The sequence below is a fragment of the Ascidiella aspersa genome, chromosome 4, assembly GCF_963924565.1.
Source record: "Ascidiella aspersa chromosome 4, kaAscAspe10.2, whole genome shotgun sequence".
NCBI classification, from domain to species: Eukaryota; Metazoa; Chordata; class Ascidiacea; order Phlebobranchia; family Ascidiidae; genus Ascidiella; species Ascidiella aspersa.
The window spans coordinates 502,595-520,244 of NC_139450.1; the positions used below are offsets into that span (position 1 = coordinate 502,595).

The following is a 17,650-nucleotide window of genomic DNA, read 5'->3' on the forward strand; positions in this document are numbered from 1 at the left end:
TCGGTGAGGCCGCAAACTAAATCGTATATTTTCCAACAATCTATTGAGGATGGGTGAGTTGTATGATAACCCTATAAGTGGAAACGTAATGTTAATTCGGGACCGGACTTGAGTCATTATTTAGAGCGGAGTCGAACTTGAGCTATTGAGTTGTGGTTCAGGATTTAGGTTTAAGAACATAACTATATTTCGTTAGGATGGCCGCCCATGACTCTATGCACGTTCGCTTTATCTGACAAACCAATTCATCTTTTATTCCCCTCTTTTTGTGCCTATTTCTTGGGTACTCTCTTCGATAGAGACCGCCCTGTTTATCAGCCAGGCCATGACAAAGTCCTCTAGTATTTTCGCTTCCCTTATATTCTGCGACCTTCTGTGATTGAATAAACTAAATAAGCGAACCGTATAGAAAGTAGTCGGCGTAACCTTCATATGACCTTCATCCGTCTCACTGCTGATATTCAAGCGAGCGCGAATTCCAAGAAGCCGTCAGTGTTTGTCTCTTAGCGATATCTGTGGTTAACCCCGACGCGTATTGTGTGAGTCGCGTGATAAACTAACTTTGCCACCACACTTTTGTTTCGAGCATTGACTTAATTGGTTGCTGTGTTCGAATGTATGCAGTTACGAACGTGTTGTAATATTATGTGCTGTCCAAAACTAAATTGTATTGAATAGGTTATTATTAAAACCTAAAGCTGTAACGCGCAAGGTGTTTTTGGTTGACCAAGAAAGTTTTGTGAGACTTTGTTTAATCGTACCCTCACTTGTATGTGTTTATTAGCCAACGATAAGGCACTACAAAAGATGTAGATGAAGGTTTTCGCATGCTTTGCCGCAACAGCCTTGCTCCAAAAACGACCTTAAATCCATACAAGACGAGCCATACTTAAAGCCATACAAGACGACCTTAAACACGAATAAAGAGAGATATCATACGGAAACAACAGTAATAGTCAGCAGCGTTTAAATAGGGTTGGTTTAGCGACGATATTTGAAGTTTGAAAATCAGTAAAACAACTCAAAGGTTGCTTGATCGATTCGTTCCGCACGACCGCACACGCACACTGCATTGTTTTTGCGACAAACCGAAATACGCAGGAAAGACGCTTTATTCAGTAGGAACTGCGCTTGAGTGAGACGCCATTAAGTGGGAGGTGCTTTGCAAAGCAGAAGCTCTTATTGTTTGTGGGTAGCTTTGCAAACACAGCACTTATTCAACTGGGGGCTTAGGTTAAGTTGATTCACATTGCGATATTTTTAAAAGTGTAAAACTATGAACGTGTTAATCTTAAGTGATTTATAAGTAAATTTGCAAACTGGAGATAAAGTTGGGCTTAGAAAGAAAAATATTTTTTACTGTTTACAGGTCTGTATATGTTAATGTTTAATTATGAAGTATCAGTGTTTTTCTTTGTTTAATGTTATATTTGTTAAAAACAAACTTTAATTTAGTGATACAGTTTAGTGCTTATTTTTAAAAGAAATATATCTATGGAAACTGTAAAACTAGTTGTGAAGATATTCCATCGTAATTCGCCTTCAGCTTGCAGCCAGAGTGGAAGAATCTCACACTTTTTAAAGAACTCGTCGACAGTCGAGTTGAACCTTCCCTCTTCTGACACATTCGACAGCGTGCTACTTGCCACTGTCAAAGCGTGTAACATCCTTCCTCTATACCTGCCTTTGTTTGCACTAAAAGATTGCCGGAACAACCACTGGGTGAGGCTAAGCGCAAGGGTTGGCTCGTACCAGTTTTCACCGGACAACCAAGAGTCAAACTCCGCTTCCAATAACAACTCTCCTCCACCACATTTAGAGCTTAGAATCCGTTACACAATCCAGCTTGAATGTCAACTCCATGGCGTGGTTCAACAAGCCAGAAGATACTCATTGACTGAGAATGGCTTCAAGGATGTGATTAATGGCACTGTGCTTCAATATTTGTTTCTGCAGCGACGGGAGGATTTTCTTCTCGATAAACTCCCAGTTGACAAATCTATAACCGATCCTTTAAGTTCAACACTTGGCGTTGCAGTGTTGGACATGTTAAGGTTGGCTTGCGAGTTGGATGTTGATGTCAATGAAATTCGCAACTCAGTCAACTATAAAAAGTTGCTGCCTCCTTTAAGCCAAAGCGAAATATGTGAAATGCATTTTTTCAATCGAATGAGAACAACCATCATGTTTGGAAGGTACCTGAGGCATTTTAGAACCAGGTGTTCTGGTTATGTGGTCTCATTTTTCCATTCAAAGTATTTGCAGAACCTTGAACTGGTTGTCGGATATAAGAACCAGGAAAGTTACCCACTTCTTTATAATGATGACTTTCCTGATGATTGCAGAAAGATCACAGTTGATTCTGAGTTGGGAATTATAAAGCACACACGTGAGGATCCAGCCGGGGAAGTTTGGTGCGATTTCCAACAAATCACAGACCTCAGTCTGCAAGTTCGTAATGATGCAAAATCAGAATCGACCATGTACATTGTCAGTATAAGCCAATTGGACGGGAAGTGCTTAAGTCTTTTTCTACCTTCAATCCACGAGGCAGAAAACCTAACGTCTTGCATTGATGGATACTACCGCCTACTCGCTGATGCCCACCATTATTTGTGCAAGGAAATAGCATCACCCACTCTAGTTGAGCAGCTATCTCTGTTGTGCCATGGTCCAGTCTCTTGTTTATTCGCTGAGCATATTTTAAAGTCTATTCCGCACCCGAATATAGGTGATTGCTTGTTGCGATGTAGTCTGGATTCATACGACGAATACTTCATCAACACAATACAAAGTGTTCATCCGGAAATTATAACCAAGAACTACAAGATCGATAAAATCGGTGGACTGCTTGGGATGTACGGAGACGAAGCTTCTCACGTCCACCAAAGCCTTCGTTCTTTGTTGGAGGGATGTGTAGGTGGATTGCACCAAGGAAGGCCCATACCTTTCAACATTAACCATCTTGTGAGCCCAAAGATTAACCAGAAATGCAACCTCTTAATCAGGAGATGCTCAGATGCCGATTATCAAATACAGGGGAATGCTCTCGGATCCAGCTCAAGAATTGTGCTTTTAAAGCAGCAGGAATATCAGTTGGTTCAGAACTTGGGTGGCGGCCGATTCACAAAGGCATTTCTGTATGCAAAAAAAGACAAGCCGGAATACCAGATTGTTGCAAAGAAAGTTCACGAACTGGAGCAACGACATGATTTAGGACAGAAGCAGCATATTGATCAATCTTTTCAAGAATCAATAATGAGCTTTAACTGCTTGAAAACAGACCACATTGTATCTATTTTGGGCACAATGCAGAACATGTTGGTCCTAGAATACGTTCCTTTGGGTTCTATCACATCATTTTTAAGCTCGAGGGAGGAGCAGCCAACAACTGAGTGGTTTTTGCATGTTTTGTGGCAATTAACTCATGCTTGTACCTACTTAGAGGAAATGGATTGTCCTCATGGAAATATAAACGGCAAAAATGTGCTTTTGTGGCACGATCAACCGAAACCAATGATTAAGCTGAGTGATCCTGGTGTTCGTACTTGTAGAAAGACCGAGAGGCAACGAATAATCACCGAACCTGTGTTGGGAGCTCCGTGGCTTGCATACGAGTTTTGTTCCATCATTCCTTCAGTGTCTCCCTGTGCTACAAAACCCACTGTTAACGGTGATAAGTGGAGTTTTGCTACGACAGTTTGTGAAATTTGCGACGGTGCTATCTACGGATCCTGGAACGCTTACAGTTTATCTGACGAACTTAAAATCGCTTATAGAAACGGCTCGGTTGTTCCGATACCAGAAATGCTAAATGCGCTCGGAGTTGGTGAAGTATGCACCTTGATAAGACAATGCTGGAGTACCTTTCCGCTAAAACGTCCGGCATTTAGACATGTTTTACGTGAGCTTCAAACAGTTTTGTCGAGTGACTACGTACTTCCACCAACGAGGCCAGCGAGGAGAATCAACCAAAGCGTTGAAGTACAAGAAACAAGCAGCCCACAACTTAAGATTTACAAATGGGAGCATCTCACAAGAAGATGGCAGCTTGGGGAAGGACACTTTGGCCAAGTTGTCCTTTATCAATACGACCCTGATAAAAATGGTCGCAGTGAACCTGTGGCTGTTAAAAGGCTGCGGCAAGATCACTCTCAAAATCTGGACGATATTAAAAAGGAGATTAAGGCCATGAGTCGCATTAACGACAAGTATGTTGTGAAATTAAAAGGGATGACGTCGTGTAGAACCGGGATCGTCATGGAATACTTACCGTACCCCGGACTTGCCAAGTATTTGCAGAACAAGAAGCTTGAAGAGGTTCCAATCGTACAGCTGATCCCCTCGCTCCTTGTAATGTCGAGCCAGATTGCTCAAGGGATGATGGTTTTGCAGGAGCACCGACTAATACATCGAGACCTTGCCCTTCGCAACATCCTGCTTCACCAGAGAAGCGCAAATTCACCTCCTTTCATTAAAATATCTGACTTTGGCCTCTCACGGGTTTTGCAAGAGGAGCGTAGTTACTACGCAGGTGAGACATTGAATGTAAAATTTTGTTAAATTTAAGGATGTTGTCCCGAACCGTTTAGACTTGTTTAAGAAAAACAATTGTTTCTGCACCATTTTTTTTATTGGTTTCACATGCAGAAAATTATTTTTGTGTAAATAGAGCAAAGATAGAATCTTTAGTAATTCTAAATATTATTTACAGCTTCGTGTACACCTTGTTGAAAAAACCATTGTAGTAGCAAAACAAATATATAGTACAAATAAAATGTAACTAAGTCATTCGCAGGTAGTTGAGTTATTAGAGCTATATTGTTAGGTAATTATAAAGAAATAACTACACAATTAAATAGTTTTATAATATAAAGTATGGAAAATAATAAAAATGATTTTCATAATAACAAATAAGATAATTTCACCATTTATAACTTTGCATTTTTTTATTAATCAAAGTTCTAATAATCGTCTTTCTTTTAGTCAACTATTGTTGTATACCTTCTGTGTTTTTAAAAAAAAAGAAATATATAATGTTGTTTTTTAGGAAACCCTGAAAAGTTTCCAGCCCAATGGTACGCTCCTGAGAGCTTACGAGCAGGTAGGAGTGGCTCATTCTACTTCGAGTCGGATGTTTGGTCGTATGGAGTCACCATCTGGGAGATGTTTTCCTACGGAGCAAATCCCAAGTACGAGGCTCTTCCCAACATCACGATCGACGACCTACCCAGGTTTGTGAGGTTACTTCATGACGGTGAACGTCTGAAACAACCCACGCACTGCCCCAGCGATGTTTATGCTTTGATGGAACGCTGCTGGCAATTTGATCACCGACACAGAATAACCTTCCAGGATTTAAGGCGATGCTTTGATGGTTTAAGTGCTGATTGCGGCAGTGTAAATCCATAAGTTGTAACCAAGTTTTCAAAGGTAGTTAATATTTTTTACGATTACAAAATGTGCCTGCTCATTGGCTGGAAAGTCCGTTTTAATAGGTTTGTTTATTGCTAAACAAAAACACATTTTATATATTTATGTGTTTTAAGTTTCTAAAAGTCGCTTTTTTGATAAATACATTCCTACTTGTTCAAAGTTCATTATATGTTTTTATTAAAAGCATTATAGCAATTACATTTGGTACGAACTAAAATATTATAGGCTATTGTCGTACTCTTATTGTTTTTCTTGTGTGGAACTTAATTAGGAGACAATCTAATCACACATGACAACTCAATGTAACTGCCATAATATAAAAACTAAAGAGTTCAATTGTTGCCAATTGTTAGAGGCTGCAGTGTGTTATTATTGTTTATTTGTTTTTTAAGTATATTGGCCCATACGCTTGGCAATAGTCAAATCCTATTGCAATTATATTTTTTTGTGTAGTATGTTGGTGCAATGTTGTCACACTGGGGTAAAAAATATTGTATACATTCAGGCCCTGGTTTGTTTATAATAATAGTGATATGATGTGAATTTAACATATTTGTTGAAAGACTGATTACATTTTAAAGCATAAATTTGCTAAATTAGGAAATTAGTTTACAAAAAATTTTTGATATAGCTTTAGAATGTAGTGCTATTTAATAAGATAAAATCAAAATGAAATTTGAAATGCCTTCAGGTACACTAAAATCACTGTTAAGGGTATCATGCTTTTGAATAGTGTTTTAAGATTACTTGATGTGTGATATGACTTTAAAACTTGAGTATTGTCATTTATTTTTCTGTGTATTCCTGTATTCAGTTGCCATTGCATAGTGTTCAAACCATCATTTTTAACCGCGGCATGGAGTATTTTTGAGGGCTGCCAGCATATGAAATTTAAATTATATCCAGTTAAAGCTCAAATTTCTAGTTTTCATTATGACTTGAAAGATCTTCCTTTGAGATGCTTTGTAGTTTATTTTTCTGAAACATTAATTGGTGGGCCACAAATTGTTAAGAGCTTATTAAAGGGGGTCCTTAGCCATTAAAGGTAGAGAACCACTGGTTTAAAATTAAACGAATGGTGGTAGCTTTATGCTAAATAAGTGTGTATCTTTATGTAATCAAATGCTTTATAGAAGGTTTTGGTCTGCTTATGGTTTGCCGAAAGCAATAAGAAAGCAATGCAAATAAATTATCTAGGAGTTGCTTTTCTGTTTTCCATTCTTTAAGTTATAATTTTGTTATGCTACTATAACAAAATCATAATTTTGTTATGCTACTATAACAAAAAATGGGTTCGTCCAGCTTTTTATCTCCCAACATATTTCACAGCATAAAGCTTACTTCTGCATTGATTTAACACTAACCACTCACCCCTTGTATAAGGTTTAATGTTTAAGTAAATCTTTCCACTGTTATCTTCTATCTTCATTTCTTCTTTGAGATTAAACCATTTCGTATTTAATGCACTATTGTATTTGCTTTACTTTGTTGATTGAGATTTGCATTTTTGCCAATATTTTTATTGTGGACATTGTTTGTGGAAATACATAAGTTTGTTCATATGATTTTTTGCATTTTTTCTTAGTCCAATATAATTAAAAAGGAAAAAAGTTTGTTGATTCCTGCTCCAGCCCAGGGGCTGTTAAACCTTTCTTTACGCAGGCTCCCAAAAAACTTTTTGGTTCGCTTGGACCATGGTGGGTAAGACGACGTTGTAAATTAAGGCATTAAACAAGCTAACCTAGAAACCTAAACAAACGTGAAAATTAAAATGAGTCTAAGAACACATTCAAGGAGAAAACGCCAAAGTATTTTTTTTAATTAACGTCCTATGGCTTTAAAAACTTCTTTCATTGTATAAAACCACACAAACATTTTGATTCGGCTTCCATGGACCCCTAAACTAGTCCACCTTACCGCAAAAAGACTCACGGAATCCAGTTTAAGGACCCTTACTCTAGCCCAGCGGTTCCCAAACTGGGGTCCATACAGCAATTTCAGAGGGTCCACAATGAGAATTATTCTTTAAAGCTTTAAAGCAGTTTCAGAGGGTTTGCAATATACAGCAACAAAAGTGATTCGATTCTAAATCTTTCTCGTGTACATTTGATGAGTTAATTGCAGCAAAACAAGTGCACCCATCCTATTAAACGCTTGTCGTATTTGATAGTTTTTGCTTTTTCGTTCTTCGGTGAGGTTTTTGCATTTTTCTTCTAGCATTCTTTGATTTTCATAGGGCCACGAAATATCAAGACAATTTCACAAATTTTTTAGAATAGTTTGAAAACCGCTGCTCTAGCGCAGCCTCTGGCATTTGATAATTATTGTAAACTATTCCGGTAGATAGCGTTACGAGTCACTTGAATTACCTCGTTAAAAGCGTTTAGTGCAAAACGTATTTTTGTACAAATAACGAAAATGAAAAAGCGTTTCAAAAACACAGGAAAAGTGAACTTTTTAAGTAACTCGGTAATTTAGTTTTTCTATTTGTACTTTATACACAATGTACCTTCGTGTATCGAGTGAAAATAAATTGTCATTGTTAATCGTAACGAAAGAACTTTAGGCTTTCAATTTCAGAACTTTTCACAAACTATTTTTCTTTGATTATAAGCTTTTACCGACTTAATGCATTTTAAATACAATATCGACTAAAACCGGCGTTCAAGGAAAATATTTAAGAAATGGTTGTTGTAATTAAGATCTGTGTTAAGTACGGGTTGATTTCTGGTAGAAATTCGCACGAAGCATTTCCAAAACAACATTTTGAACCTTACGCATATCTACAAAAAACAACATTGTGAAAAATCTCAGGCCTGCAAAAACGTTAACAAAGTATAACAGAAGCTTTTTGGATGAACTTCTACTCGTCGCCATCTTCTTCAACTTCAACGTAAGGAGGAGAGAAAGGATCAGTGATGTTCTTGCTCTTCAAACCTCCACCTCCAGAAACTTGGCACAAGATCGACGTGACTCCTTCCACTTTCTTGTCTCCCATGACGCCCCGTATCCAGGTGGTGTAAGGGAAGACAGCCGTGAAGACTGCTGGTTGCTTGGGAGTTCCACAAGTCGCTCCTCCTGAACTTGTGATCCCGGTCAAGTAGAACCCGGAGCTGCAGGTAGGGCCTGGTCTTCTGTATTTTTGGGAACAGAGGAGAGGTCCTCCCATATCTCCCTGGAACAATAATTGTTTTCGTTGTATTCTCTCAATTTCACAGAACGTTTTTTAATGCATTTTACTCCGAAATTTACTTTATTAAAATTTACCTTCACAGAAATCTTAACTGGTTTATCTGGAAATATGAAAATTTATTTTATTTGATCAGTTTTTACTGTTTTGCTTATCTAGACATTAGTTTTATTTCATTAATCTTCACACATTTTTAGTCTGCAAAATACCGTAAAATTTGGTTTTTTTTAACTCGCAGCATTTGATGCAAAAACTCATACAATACTAATTGTTTTTTACAAACTTACATAGCAGGTGTCTGTCTCTTTGTTGGGTCCGTGCCCGCATATCTTGTCGCTAGCAACCCGGTCCCTGAAGTGGCCGGCACAAGCGGTTTTTGAAATTCCTGTGAATACTGCTTCCTGTAGCAACGTGGCTGGCTTGAGTCTGTTCGAGTCTGAACAGAAAATACGCCGCCAAATCGCCATTTGTTTCTCAATGTGGCAAGTTTTTGTTTAAAATACAAAACACACGAAAGAAATTAATTTACTTTTGTCAACATAAAGAGAAAAAAAACTTGTCGTTAACTAAGAAAAACAAAGGTTTAAGAGAGTTTATGCTCATGTTACACAATTTATAATAGCGATTAAATGTTTGCGAATCGTCTTTTAAGTTATTGCAATGTAATTTTTACGCATACATGCCAGATGCTGACTCGCAGGCATTTAGATTCGCGACAAATGGAGGATATTCAGTATTTTAATGTTTTTAAACGTAATTGCTGTAGGTTTTACTGAGATCAAGTTTAAAGCTTGTGCTTGTAACGCGTCAAGTTATCATAATTGTGATTATCGGTGTACCGATACTTGATATTTCGGACAAAACACATGGCCGCCTAATTAAAACCATGTGATGAATATATATGCCCAAAAAAGCAAAATTTATTCAATTAAAAAGCGTATATTTTTTAGGGTACTTTTTGAACAATTTCTTAAGTATTTGGCTTAAATTTTGAGTAAGATCTTTAATTTTTAAATAACGTTTTCCTAGAAATTTACTTTTCTTATTAGAAAGCTTAACGTTAGAAAATTGGCAAAATACAAAATTATTTATTATACGACTAAAACCGATACTAACACTTGTCATCGGCTTCGATTTGAATTATCGGACACCCCTATTCATGACGTCATAAAGGACACGCAAGCAATGCCGACGTCATATGTCGATAATGACGTCACGTCCCAAATACAGAAGTGACGTTTCTTTGACGTCACTTGCGAAAATAAGAGTTTGTTATTGCAGAGATACGGTTGTTTGCCGAGCTATTTGTTCATAACTTTGTTGAATATTAACAAATCGTTGAGTATTTTTCGCAAGACTAAATTTAATAAAATTCTCAGCCTTAAGTCGGTTGTTTTTTTAAATTTAATTGAGATTATCCATTTTTCAGCCTGTCAGCAGCATTAAAATATACACTTTTGAAAAACCAAATGTCTTGCGAAACTAATGTAGATAGTAATATTTTTGGTTTATACGACCAAGTGAAACGCCAAATTATTTTTGTACACCATTTTGTTCGGCCTTATCAAAGCTTTGTTTGAATTTGCGCACTTGATTCAGCGGAGGTTGTTTTTCCCGCTCACAAAGTGTTAAATATGCAATCAGTTTTGATCCGGACGCCAAACCTTCAAGGTGGGATTTAAGCCGCTCAGTTTTAATGAAGTTTGGACCCTCACGTTGCCACAAGCCGCAGTAAATCAAACAGAGGAGTAATGCAATAAGCGAGGACACTTTACATGAACTTTTAAGCGCGGATAATCCACTACATAAGGTCGCTGAAATTCTGTTGATTCGATGAGGTTTTAGGTCGGGCGTGGTTCGCCATTTCTGTGTTTTTCAACCAAACAGGATCAGCAAATTTTACAAACAGGGGCGACTTAAATGTATCAAAGCCGTTTTATTCCCCAACTCTAAGTGCTACCTTGTTTAAAATCACGCGTGTTTGAATTGTTTTCTAAGTCATTAAACAGATGCTAGCAAAAGGCGATTTTTCCTCATATAAAATAATCTGCCTGAATGCGAATGGGTATAAACAAAATATTCTGGCTGTACATCATTTGTTATAAAATATTAAACCAGTGGTTCTCAACCTTTTTTCTTTCGTGGCCCATTTAGGTTGCAAAAAAATACTGTGGCCCAATACATTTTTATTAAAGAAAAAAACTGTAAAATAGGTTTAGAACACAACACAACAGCAGAACGTATTTCAAAACAGATTATTTATTCAACCGTGCATTAGTGAGATACTTGCGGCTAAACAATAAATTTACATTCCTTTTTAATTCTTCCCCAAGCCATTATTCGTGTAAAATTAAATATAGTGACACAAATAAAACTAAATCTAGCTTTTTTAAATTTTAAATTGGTCCTCAAATGTTCTTATGTCCTACCAATGGGCCATGGCCCATTGGTTGAGAACCGCTGTATTAAACTGAGCACGAAAAACAAGTTTCTATCGTGCTTTTTTAGAAAACGTAACCCAGTAAATTATTATTTATAAATCGTTGGTCAGGTGAAAAGGTGCCTCATAAAATTGGATTTTACATCTTTCGACTTGTGATTGTTTTTTTATTGACTTTTTTTCGCTAATTTTCCGTAATGTTTTGCCGCAAAACGGGAGACAACAAGTTATCTGATCGCGTCAGCCTACTTCGCATTCCTACAAACCTCAAAAAGCTTTAAATATTCAGGAGAATGTCGTTAAAAATATCCACACCGGCCAAATAAAGTGCTTTGATGAATATCGCAAGTCTGTTTCAGCCAGGGAAGTACCAAGTGTCTCTTTGTGGTTTTCGAAATCCAAGTAATTTCCTCGTTTATTCAGCTTGTGGTCGCCAGTTAGAGCAACTGGGAACCTTTTCACAGCGCAAAGTCATGGAGGAATCCAAAGAATCTCGTTTTTAATCGGCTTTGTGCAAACCATTTTTCTCAAGCCAGGTTCCTCACAACAAATCCTATTGACACTTGCGTCGATAATTCCAAACAAAGGTCGCGCGTCAACAGACAATTAGTGCGCGCTTTGCATTGTTTACGTAACAAAGCGTGTCATGAGGACGCAAATTTTCGTCATCGGCTTGAAATAGCGTCTTAGCTCGCCTTCAACATTCGATTCGCGCTACTCAACTGTTACATCACTAACCTTCCTCAATACTAGTATGACGTCACAGTAAAACCGCTCATTTAAACTTAAATAACCCATTTTTTGGCACGCAAAGTTCGAACAGCCTTAGGTTTGTTTCCAGCGTGCGTTTTATAGTTTACAGTTCATTGCAGCAAAACCCGAAAAACTTTGAGTCAAACTTTGAAAATTTAAATGAAAAGATGTTGGTACTGTATTGGTTCTGCACTTTGCACTGTTTAAATTAAACCGAATATAGGCTGCCCTTGTTTTAGAAAAATATTTCTCATAATATTCGTTTTTCATCGTTTATAAAACCATCATGTAATTTCCTGTTGTGTTGTCCCTGTGCGGCGAAATGGACAGAATTTAGCGAGCCACTAAATGTTTCAGGCTTTGTGCCAATTTTGTTACGATTCACCTTTTATTGATTATATTTGCCATTTAAAAATAATGTCATGCCGACCCTTGTCCACGCGAATTCAAAAAATACTTTTAGGAATCCACGATGAAAAACAGTTTCCCTGTGCTATAGGACTATAGGTATGAAATCCTGATTAAGTTGAAAAGCATAACTTCGTCCTTTTTTGAAAAATCGGCGAGTACTTTTCAATATCGTACGAATATTCAAGCCCATATGGAAGTAGAAACATTTGAAATGTTTTGAATGTCTCGTTATTCACTTTCAACATCTGATGTTGAAAAATAAAAACAGATATTCGACGTTCAGAATGCAACCTACTTCTAAATTAGCTTTCATATCGCTACTCAACATCTAACTAAATCCTCCAAACACTGTGTCCCAAAACTAGATCTTTTTTATGGTCTTATTCCGACGATTATATTATTCTAACTTTGTTTATCGCTTGAAAAGTATGATTTTACTCACCAACGGCTCCATACCCAGTCGCAATGCAGTCGTTAAGTTGAACTCCCATCTCCATCTCCCTCCAGTCCCTGTCAGGATGCTGGGGCAAGCAAACCACGTTACGCCTCGGTTCCCGTCCTTTTAGCTTGATCATTGCGAGGTTGGCGCCAGAGAAGACCGCTGGAGAGAAAACATGACTAAATATGGACTTTAAAAGTTGTTTAGGAGTTTTTTGAGGTTATTGGTGATAAATGACATTACTATATGTGGACGTAGTTTTTAATTGTTAGGAAAATATTGGTAAATTACTTATGTGAACTGATTAAATGATTGTTTTTAGAAAAAAGTAAAAAAAGTAAGAATGGCATTGACATGTGAGGACACATAATATGTCTAGTTAAAAACGGTATCTTTTAAAACTGGTTATTTGGTTCAGATTAAGGTTTGTGTTAGAGCTTTATTTCTCACATGAATCTGCGCACGGGTTCTCTACAACCGACGAAGCGCCGTGACTTCTTCGATTCTTCTCTTTAATATTTGTTGTGTTCCAAACACCGAACAACACGGTCACTTTGCGGTAGTTCCTGAAAGTAATAACAGAAATCTTAAATTCATTACTCTAGAGCAGTGCTTCTCAAACTTTGTGCCTCGAAAGAATTAATTTCTTGTCCTGATTTGTGCCGCGAATTTTTTTTTAATTTTGCAAAATAACCTATTTCCATACCAAATGTGCAAGTTAAGTAATAATTGGAATGTTACACTCACGACTAAGGGTACGCAATTATTTTTGACAGGGCCACATGAACTAAAATTGTCCTGTAAGGCAAAAGAAGATGTGAAATACACATAAAATAATGTATGATGCCTTCTAAAGTAAAAGAAAGCTGTCAATATCCAAAGTGGAATTTGTTGAATAACAAATGCTAAAATCAGACAAAATCGTAAAGTCCTACATTTGTTACGTATTTGTTACATTGTTACATTAATGTTACGTAATAATCTCCCGAGTTAATAGAAAACTGTAACATTAAGAAATACTTTGCGACCCACTGGTTGGGAAGCACTTCATTTATACGATAGCTTGAGTAACTTACTTAATGCATTGAGTGGCGGTAAGAACCCACTTCGGGTGCACCAGCACTCCCCCACACAGAAAGTACTGTCTTGGGTTGTCGATTTTTTGGGTCACGATCAGCGCCTGCCATGGATAGCGGTTTGGTACCGTGGCCTTGCCTCCGTAGATTTCTTGAAACAAACAAAATTTAAAATGAATTAATCTTTCAATTCACAGTTAAATTTGTTGGCAGAACTGTAAGGAACAACCAACATGTTGTTGTTTTTGTGTTTTTGCCTTTAAAGATTTTTTGAAATATGCTGAAAAAATAAATTTAAAGTTAAATTAATCGTTTAATCACGAAGGGAAAGTAAAAAAGGCCCCCAAAAAATTGTAATGGACAAACGTTATGTTTTTTTTTGCGTTATGCCCCCAAAGATGTCTTAAAATATGTTGAAAAAATATTTAAATTGAACTTTAGTCTTTTAATTGCCAGTGAAATTTGTTAGCAGAACTGTAAATCAAATGCTATGTTTTTTGCATTTTTGTAAAAAAGTTAAAGTACCTACAACTGGGTTTTTTAATTTAGGTAATTACCACGAAAGATATAGTATCCTCTTGTCTTGCATTATAACAGCAGATTTTAGGGTAACTCTCAAATTATATAAAATTGTAATTTTATTTAAATGCATTTTTAGGCGAATATTGTGTTCTGGTAATTGTACATTCATCTAAATTGAAAATTAAGAAAAAAAGCTCGCATGGTTATGAGAAAATAGTTGTTTTTTTTTTGTTCGATTCGAAGGCTGGATATTTTCTTGGGCCTTCAGACCAAGTATCGGAAATACTGTATTACTGATTATATTTTTATGGAATCCAAATCATTGGCAGCAGGTTTCTGCTTGTCGATCACTGTTCCGCTGAAACGTATATTAACAATGAAACTTACAAAAACGAGTAAAACCAGGATTCTGTGTTTCACTCGGGTTTTTAAACTTTGAGTTTTATTGTTTGTATTTTTGATCATTACGCCAATGTCTTTAATATTGCCTAGTATGTATGTTACGTTTGTAGTGTTATTTATAGCTAACAGTGCATTGTGTGTAGAGTGGTTGGCAAGTAAGCTGTAAGTGTTTCAGATGGGAATATAAAATGGCTGCACTGAACTCTTCAGCAGCGTAGTTGGGCGGTTATGGCTCTGATTTGATGTGCGTCGATTGATTTGTTGCTTTGTTGATCTTGTGAGGTCCAAAGCATTTGCAGGTTACAACTTTCCAATATAAACCACCAAACTTCAGCTTAAGTGACAACACCAAGCTGATCCGATCGCGCTTAGGGTTATTTAGTGAACTGTAATCTTAAACATCAAAATATTAAGTCGGCTCTAGACAGCTGTGGTCCTGGTGATTTTGACAACCATAATCAGTATAAAATTCAATTTGATCTCCATAAACCTGGGAAGTGTGTTTGTGCTCTTAGTTTTCTTGTAGCTTTAAGATACACTTTTATTTTCTGTAAAATTTTGTTTTTAGCATTTTATCCAAAGTTTACTTGAGTTTGCAGACTTTAAAATACTTCTTTTGCTTTAACTCTTATAAATAAATTTAGGTGCAGTTTGAGCGGATCTGTAATGTAGCTTGATAATGAATCTCAAAGCCACATCACATTGATAAAAATGTTTCGATACACATTTGTATCATCAACTGTTAATGTTTAACTCATCATTACATCAACTGATGATGATACAAGTGCGCATCGATTCGTCTTTTTTTAACATAATAGAGATTTACATTTTGCTTTGACTTTTATTTTCATGTTAGAAATATCTTAAGGCATTATAAAATTGTTTTTTTAAGGATTATTTTTGTTTCTTGCTGGGTAAAATTTTGTATGTTTTGAAGTATCTTGCTTTGCATGTTTTAGCGTTTATCGCAGCTTTTCGAGGTATTTTTTATGTTTCTAGTCTCATTTTGATTACAATTTTAGAAGATCTGTGAAAAAATGGTCATATTTTTTAACATTTGACATTTTACCATCATAGTAGATACGTGTTGCTACTTTCTGGACTTTCTTATTGTTGTCAATTACCTCTGTTTAAGTTTTTGGAAATTAATTTAATTTGGAAAAAATGTCTATAGACTCTAGACGTTCTTACAACCGCGGAAAAACCTTTAGCTTTCGGAGATGTCTACTTTTTGCTCGAATCTTTCTAAACTTCGTAGTTTTAGAATATTATGTTTTTCTTAAACATATCAATTAGTTTAAACATTTCCTTGTTTGTAAAACATTTCTAATCTTCTTGTGGCCTAAAATCTTTCTTTCTCGTAGAACAAATTACACAGAACCACGGAATATCGATTATCGCAATTTAATCTTAATTTTGCAGCAATTGTAAAACTTGTTCTGGTGCAAGTCGAAAATATCCCGTTAATTGCCACCTTTCATTGCTTGCCAATCTAACTTCACGCTTCCACTGCACAAAGTGCGTAATTGAAGCCTTGTCAAATATACGGTTGGTTATTGACAGGTTTAAGTCGCTTTGATCGGATATATATAAATGCTCATGTAACTTGGCACTGTAACGAGTTTTGATGCGGTTAAGGTTTCTGGAACTTTTTGCCGGCGTACGAGTAACAAGCTAAGTATAAAAGCGTTATTTAATCCTCAACGCTTTCGGCTTGATTCTGTCTTTAGCTCATCGTACAACTGACGAGATTAAATGTTTCGCGACAGCATCGTGCCTTGAATTAGGTCACGTTGTTCATGTTAAGTAAACCTGATCATCAAACGGCAGAATGTTACTAAATCAGCTTTAAGTGGAAAATCCTAAAGTTTGGAAAACATGTTTCTCGACATTTTTCCATCAAAGCAGACGAAAGTTAAAGAGAATTTACTTTGGCAGAATAAAGTTATTTAAAACTTTAAAAACAGATTTTGTAAAAAGTAAAGTATTGTTTGTTTAATTATTATCGTTATTTTTGCAAGTTAAAAAAACAAATAGCACGAAACAAACCACACAGCATGCAAATAGTAAAAGTTGTATCTTCGTGTATCTTAATTGTAGCAGCAGTACTCAGAATAAAACTTTACGAAAAACAAACCGGTTCAGAATACGTCAGAAAGTTTAATCAGAAGAATTTTTGAACCTTTTTTCCACATTAAAACAAACGCGCGTTTTATAATGGAAAAATCTACATTTTAAGCAATCAAAAAAACACTTAGGTACACTATGCACGGATCTGTAATGTAGCTTGATAATGAATTGCAAGTCAAATAGGTCAAATCGACAACATCTAATCAACGACGTTTCGATACCTACTTGTATTATCATCACTGTATTCGGCTGAAACATATCCCAACCTCACTCATAAAGGTGTAATGCAATTATAAAAAATATATCTGTTTTTAGTTTTACATTAATAAAACAAATAATTTGTGTTCAAGTTTCGTTTAGTACATAGTGAAAGTAAAAATAAAACATTAAAACTTTTTTTAGCCCTTTCACTAATATCAGTTTTTATTACCGCCGTAACTAACCGTATTCAGAACATCAAACTGTAACCTTTAAAAGTTGACATGTAAAAACAAAAGTACGACTTACTTAGATTAATTGGTGAGGAGGTTGACAGAGAAAAGAAGGCAGCCAACAAAACGCAGACAACAAACATTCTTAACATGGCTACTTTTAACGCACCTGGAAAGAAAAAACAACGTTAGTGAATATTAATATCCCGATGTCAAACCGGGTAGTGGCAAGTGCTGGAAAAATGTATTGTAATGCACGTTGATACATTAACAAACTGAAATAAACTCCATAGTATTTAAGCTATAAAGGGCGTATTTTAAAGCTGGTTGGACTCTTTTTAAACAAACCCACTAACAGCGCTACTTTTTCACGGTGTTCATTTAGAAACGTGGACAAAATGCTTTCTACTTCTGTATAGG

At 36.2% G+C, this 17,650-nt stretch overlaps 2 protein-coding genes across 2 annotated transcripts; one reads left to right on the top strand and one right to left on the bottom strand.

Moving 5' to 3' along the window:
* The first annotated feature begins 1,462 nt into the window (after positions 1-1,462).
* LOC146146514 (tyrosine-protein kinase JAK2-like) lies at positions 1,463-7,001 on the top strand. Its single transcript, XM_083387210.1, has 2 exons — positions 1,463-4,534; positions 5,051-7,001. Exons 1-2 carry the CDS (start codon positions 1,495-1,497, stop codon positions 5,410-5,412), a joined length of 3,402 nt encoding a protein of 1,133 aa, XP_083243336.1. The 5' UTR covers positions 1,463-1,494; the 3' UTR covers positions 5,413-7,001.
* A 756-nt stretch (positions 7,002-7,757) lies between these two features.
* On the bottom strand, positions 7,758-17,405 carry LOC146146515 (elastase-1-like). Its single transcript, XM_083387226.1, has 6 exons — positions 17,307-17,405; positions 13,746-13,896; positions 13,120-13,235; positions 12,673-12,831; positions 8,914-9,062; positions 7,758-8,611 (listed from the first exon to the last, which is right to left on the bottom strand). The coding sequence occupies exons 1-6, from the start codon at positions 17,380-17,382 to the stop codon at positions 8,300-8,302; spliced, it is 963 nt and encodes a 320-aa protein (XP_083243352.1). The 5' UTR covers positions 17,383-17,405; the 3' UTR covers positions 7,758-8,299.
* Positions 17,406-17,650: the final 245 nt, after the last annotated feature.

Excerpts from the sequence above, each read along its gene's own strand:
- LOC146146514 (XM_083387210.1), top strand. The coding sequence starts at position 1,495 with ATGGAAACTGTAAAACTAGTTGTGAAGATATTCCATCGTAATTCGCCT. Across the intron at positions 4,535-5,050 it reads GGAGCGTAGTTACTACGCAG|GAAACCCTGAAAAGTTTCCA; the intron begins GTGAGACATTGA and ends GTTGTTTTTTAG.
- LOC146146515 (XM_083387226.1), bottom strand. The coding sequence starts at position 17,382 with ATGTTAAGAATGTTTGTTGTCTGCGTTTTGTTGGCTGCCTTCTTTTCT. Across the intron at positions 13,236-13,745 it reads ACCGCCACTCAATGCATTAA|GAACTACCGCAAAGTGACCG; the intron begins GTAAGTTACTCA and ends TATTACTTTCAG. Across the intron at positions 12,832-13,119 it reads GAACCCGTGCGCAGATTCAT|CGGTCTTCTCTGGCGCCAAC; the intron begins GTGAGAAATAAA and ends TTTTCTCTCCAG.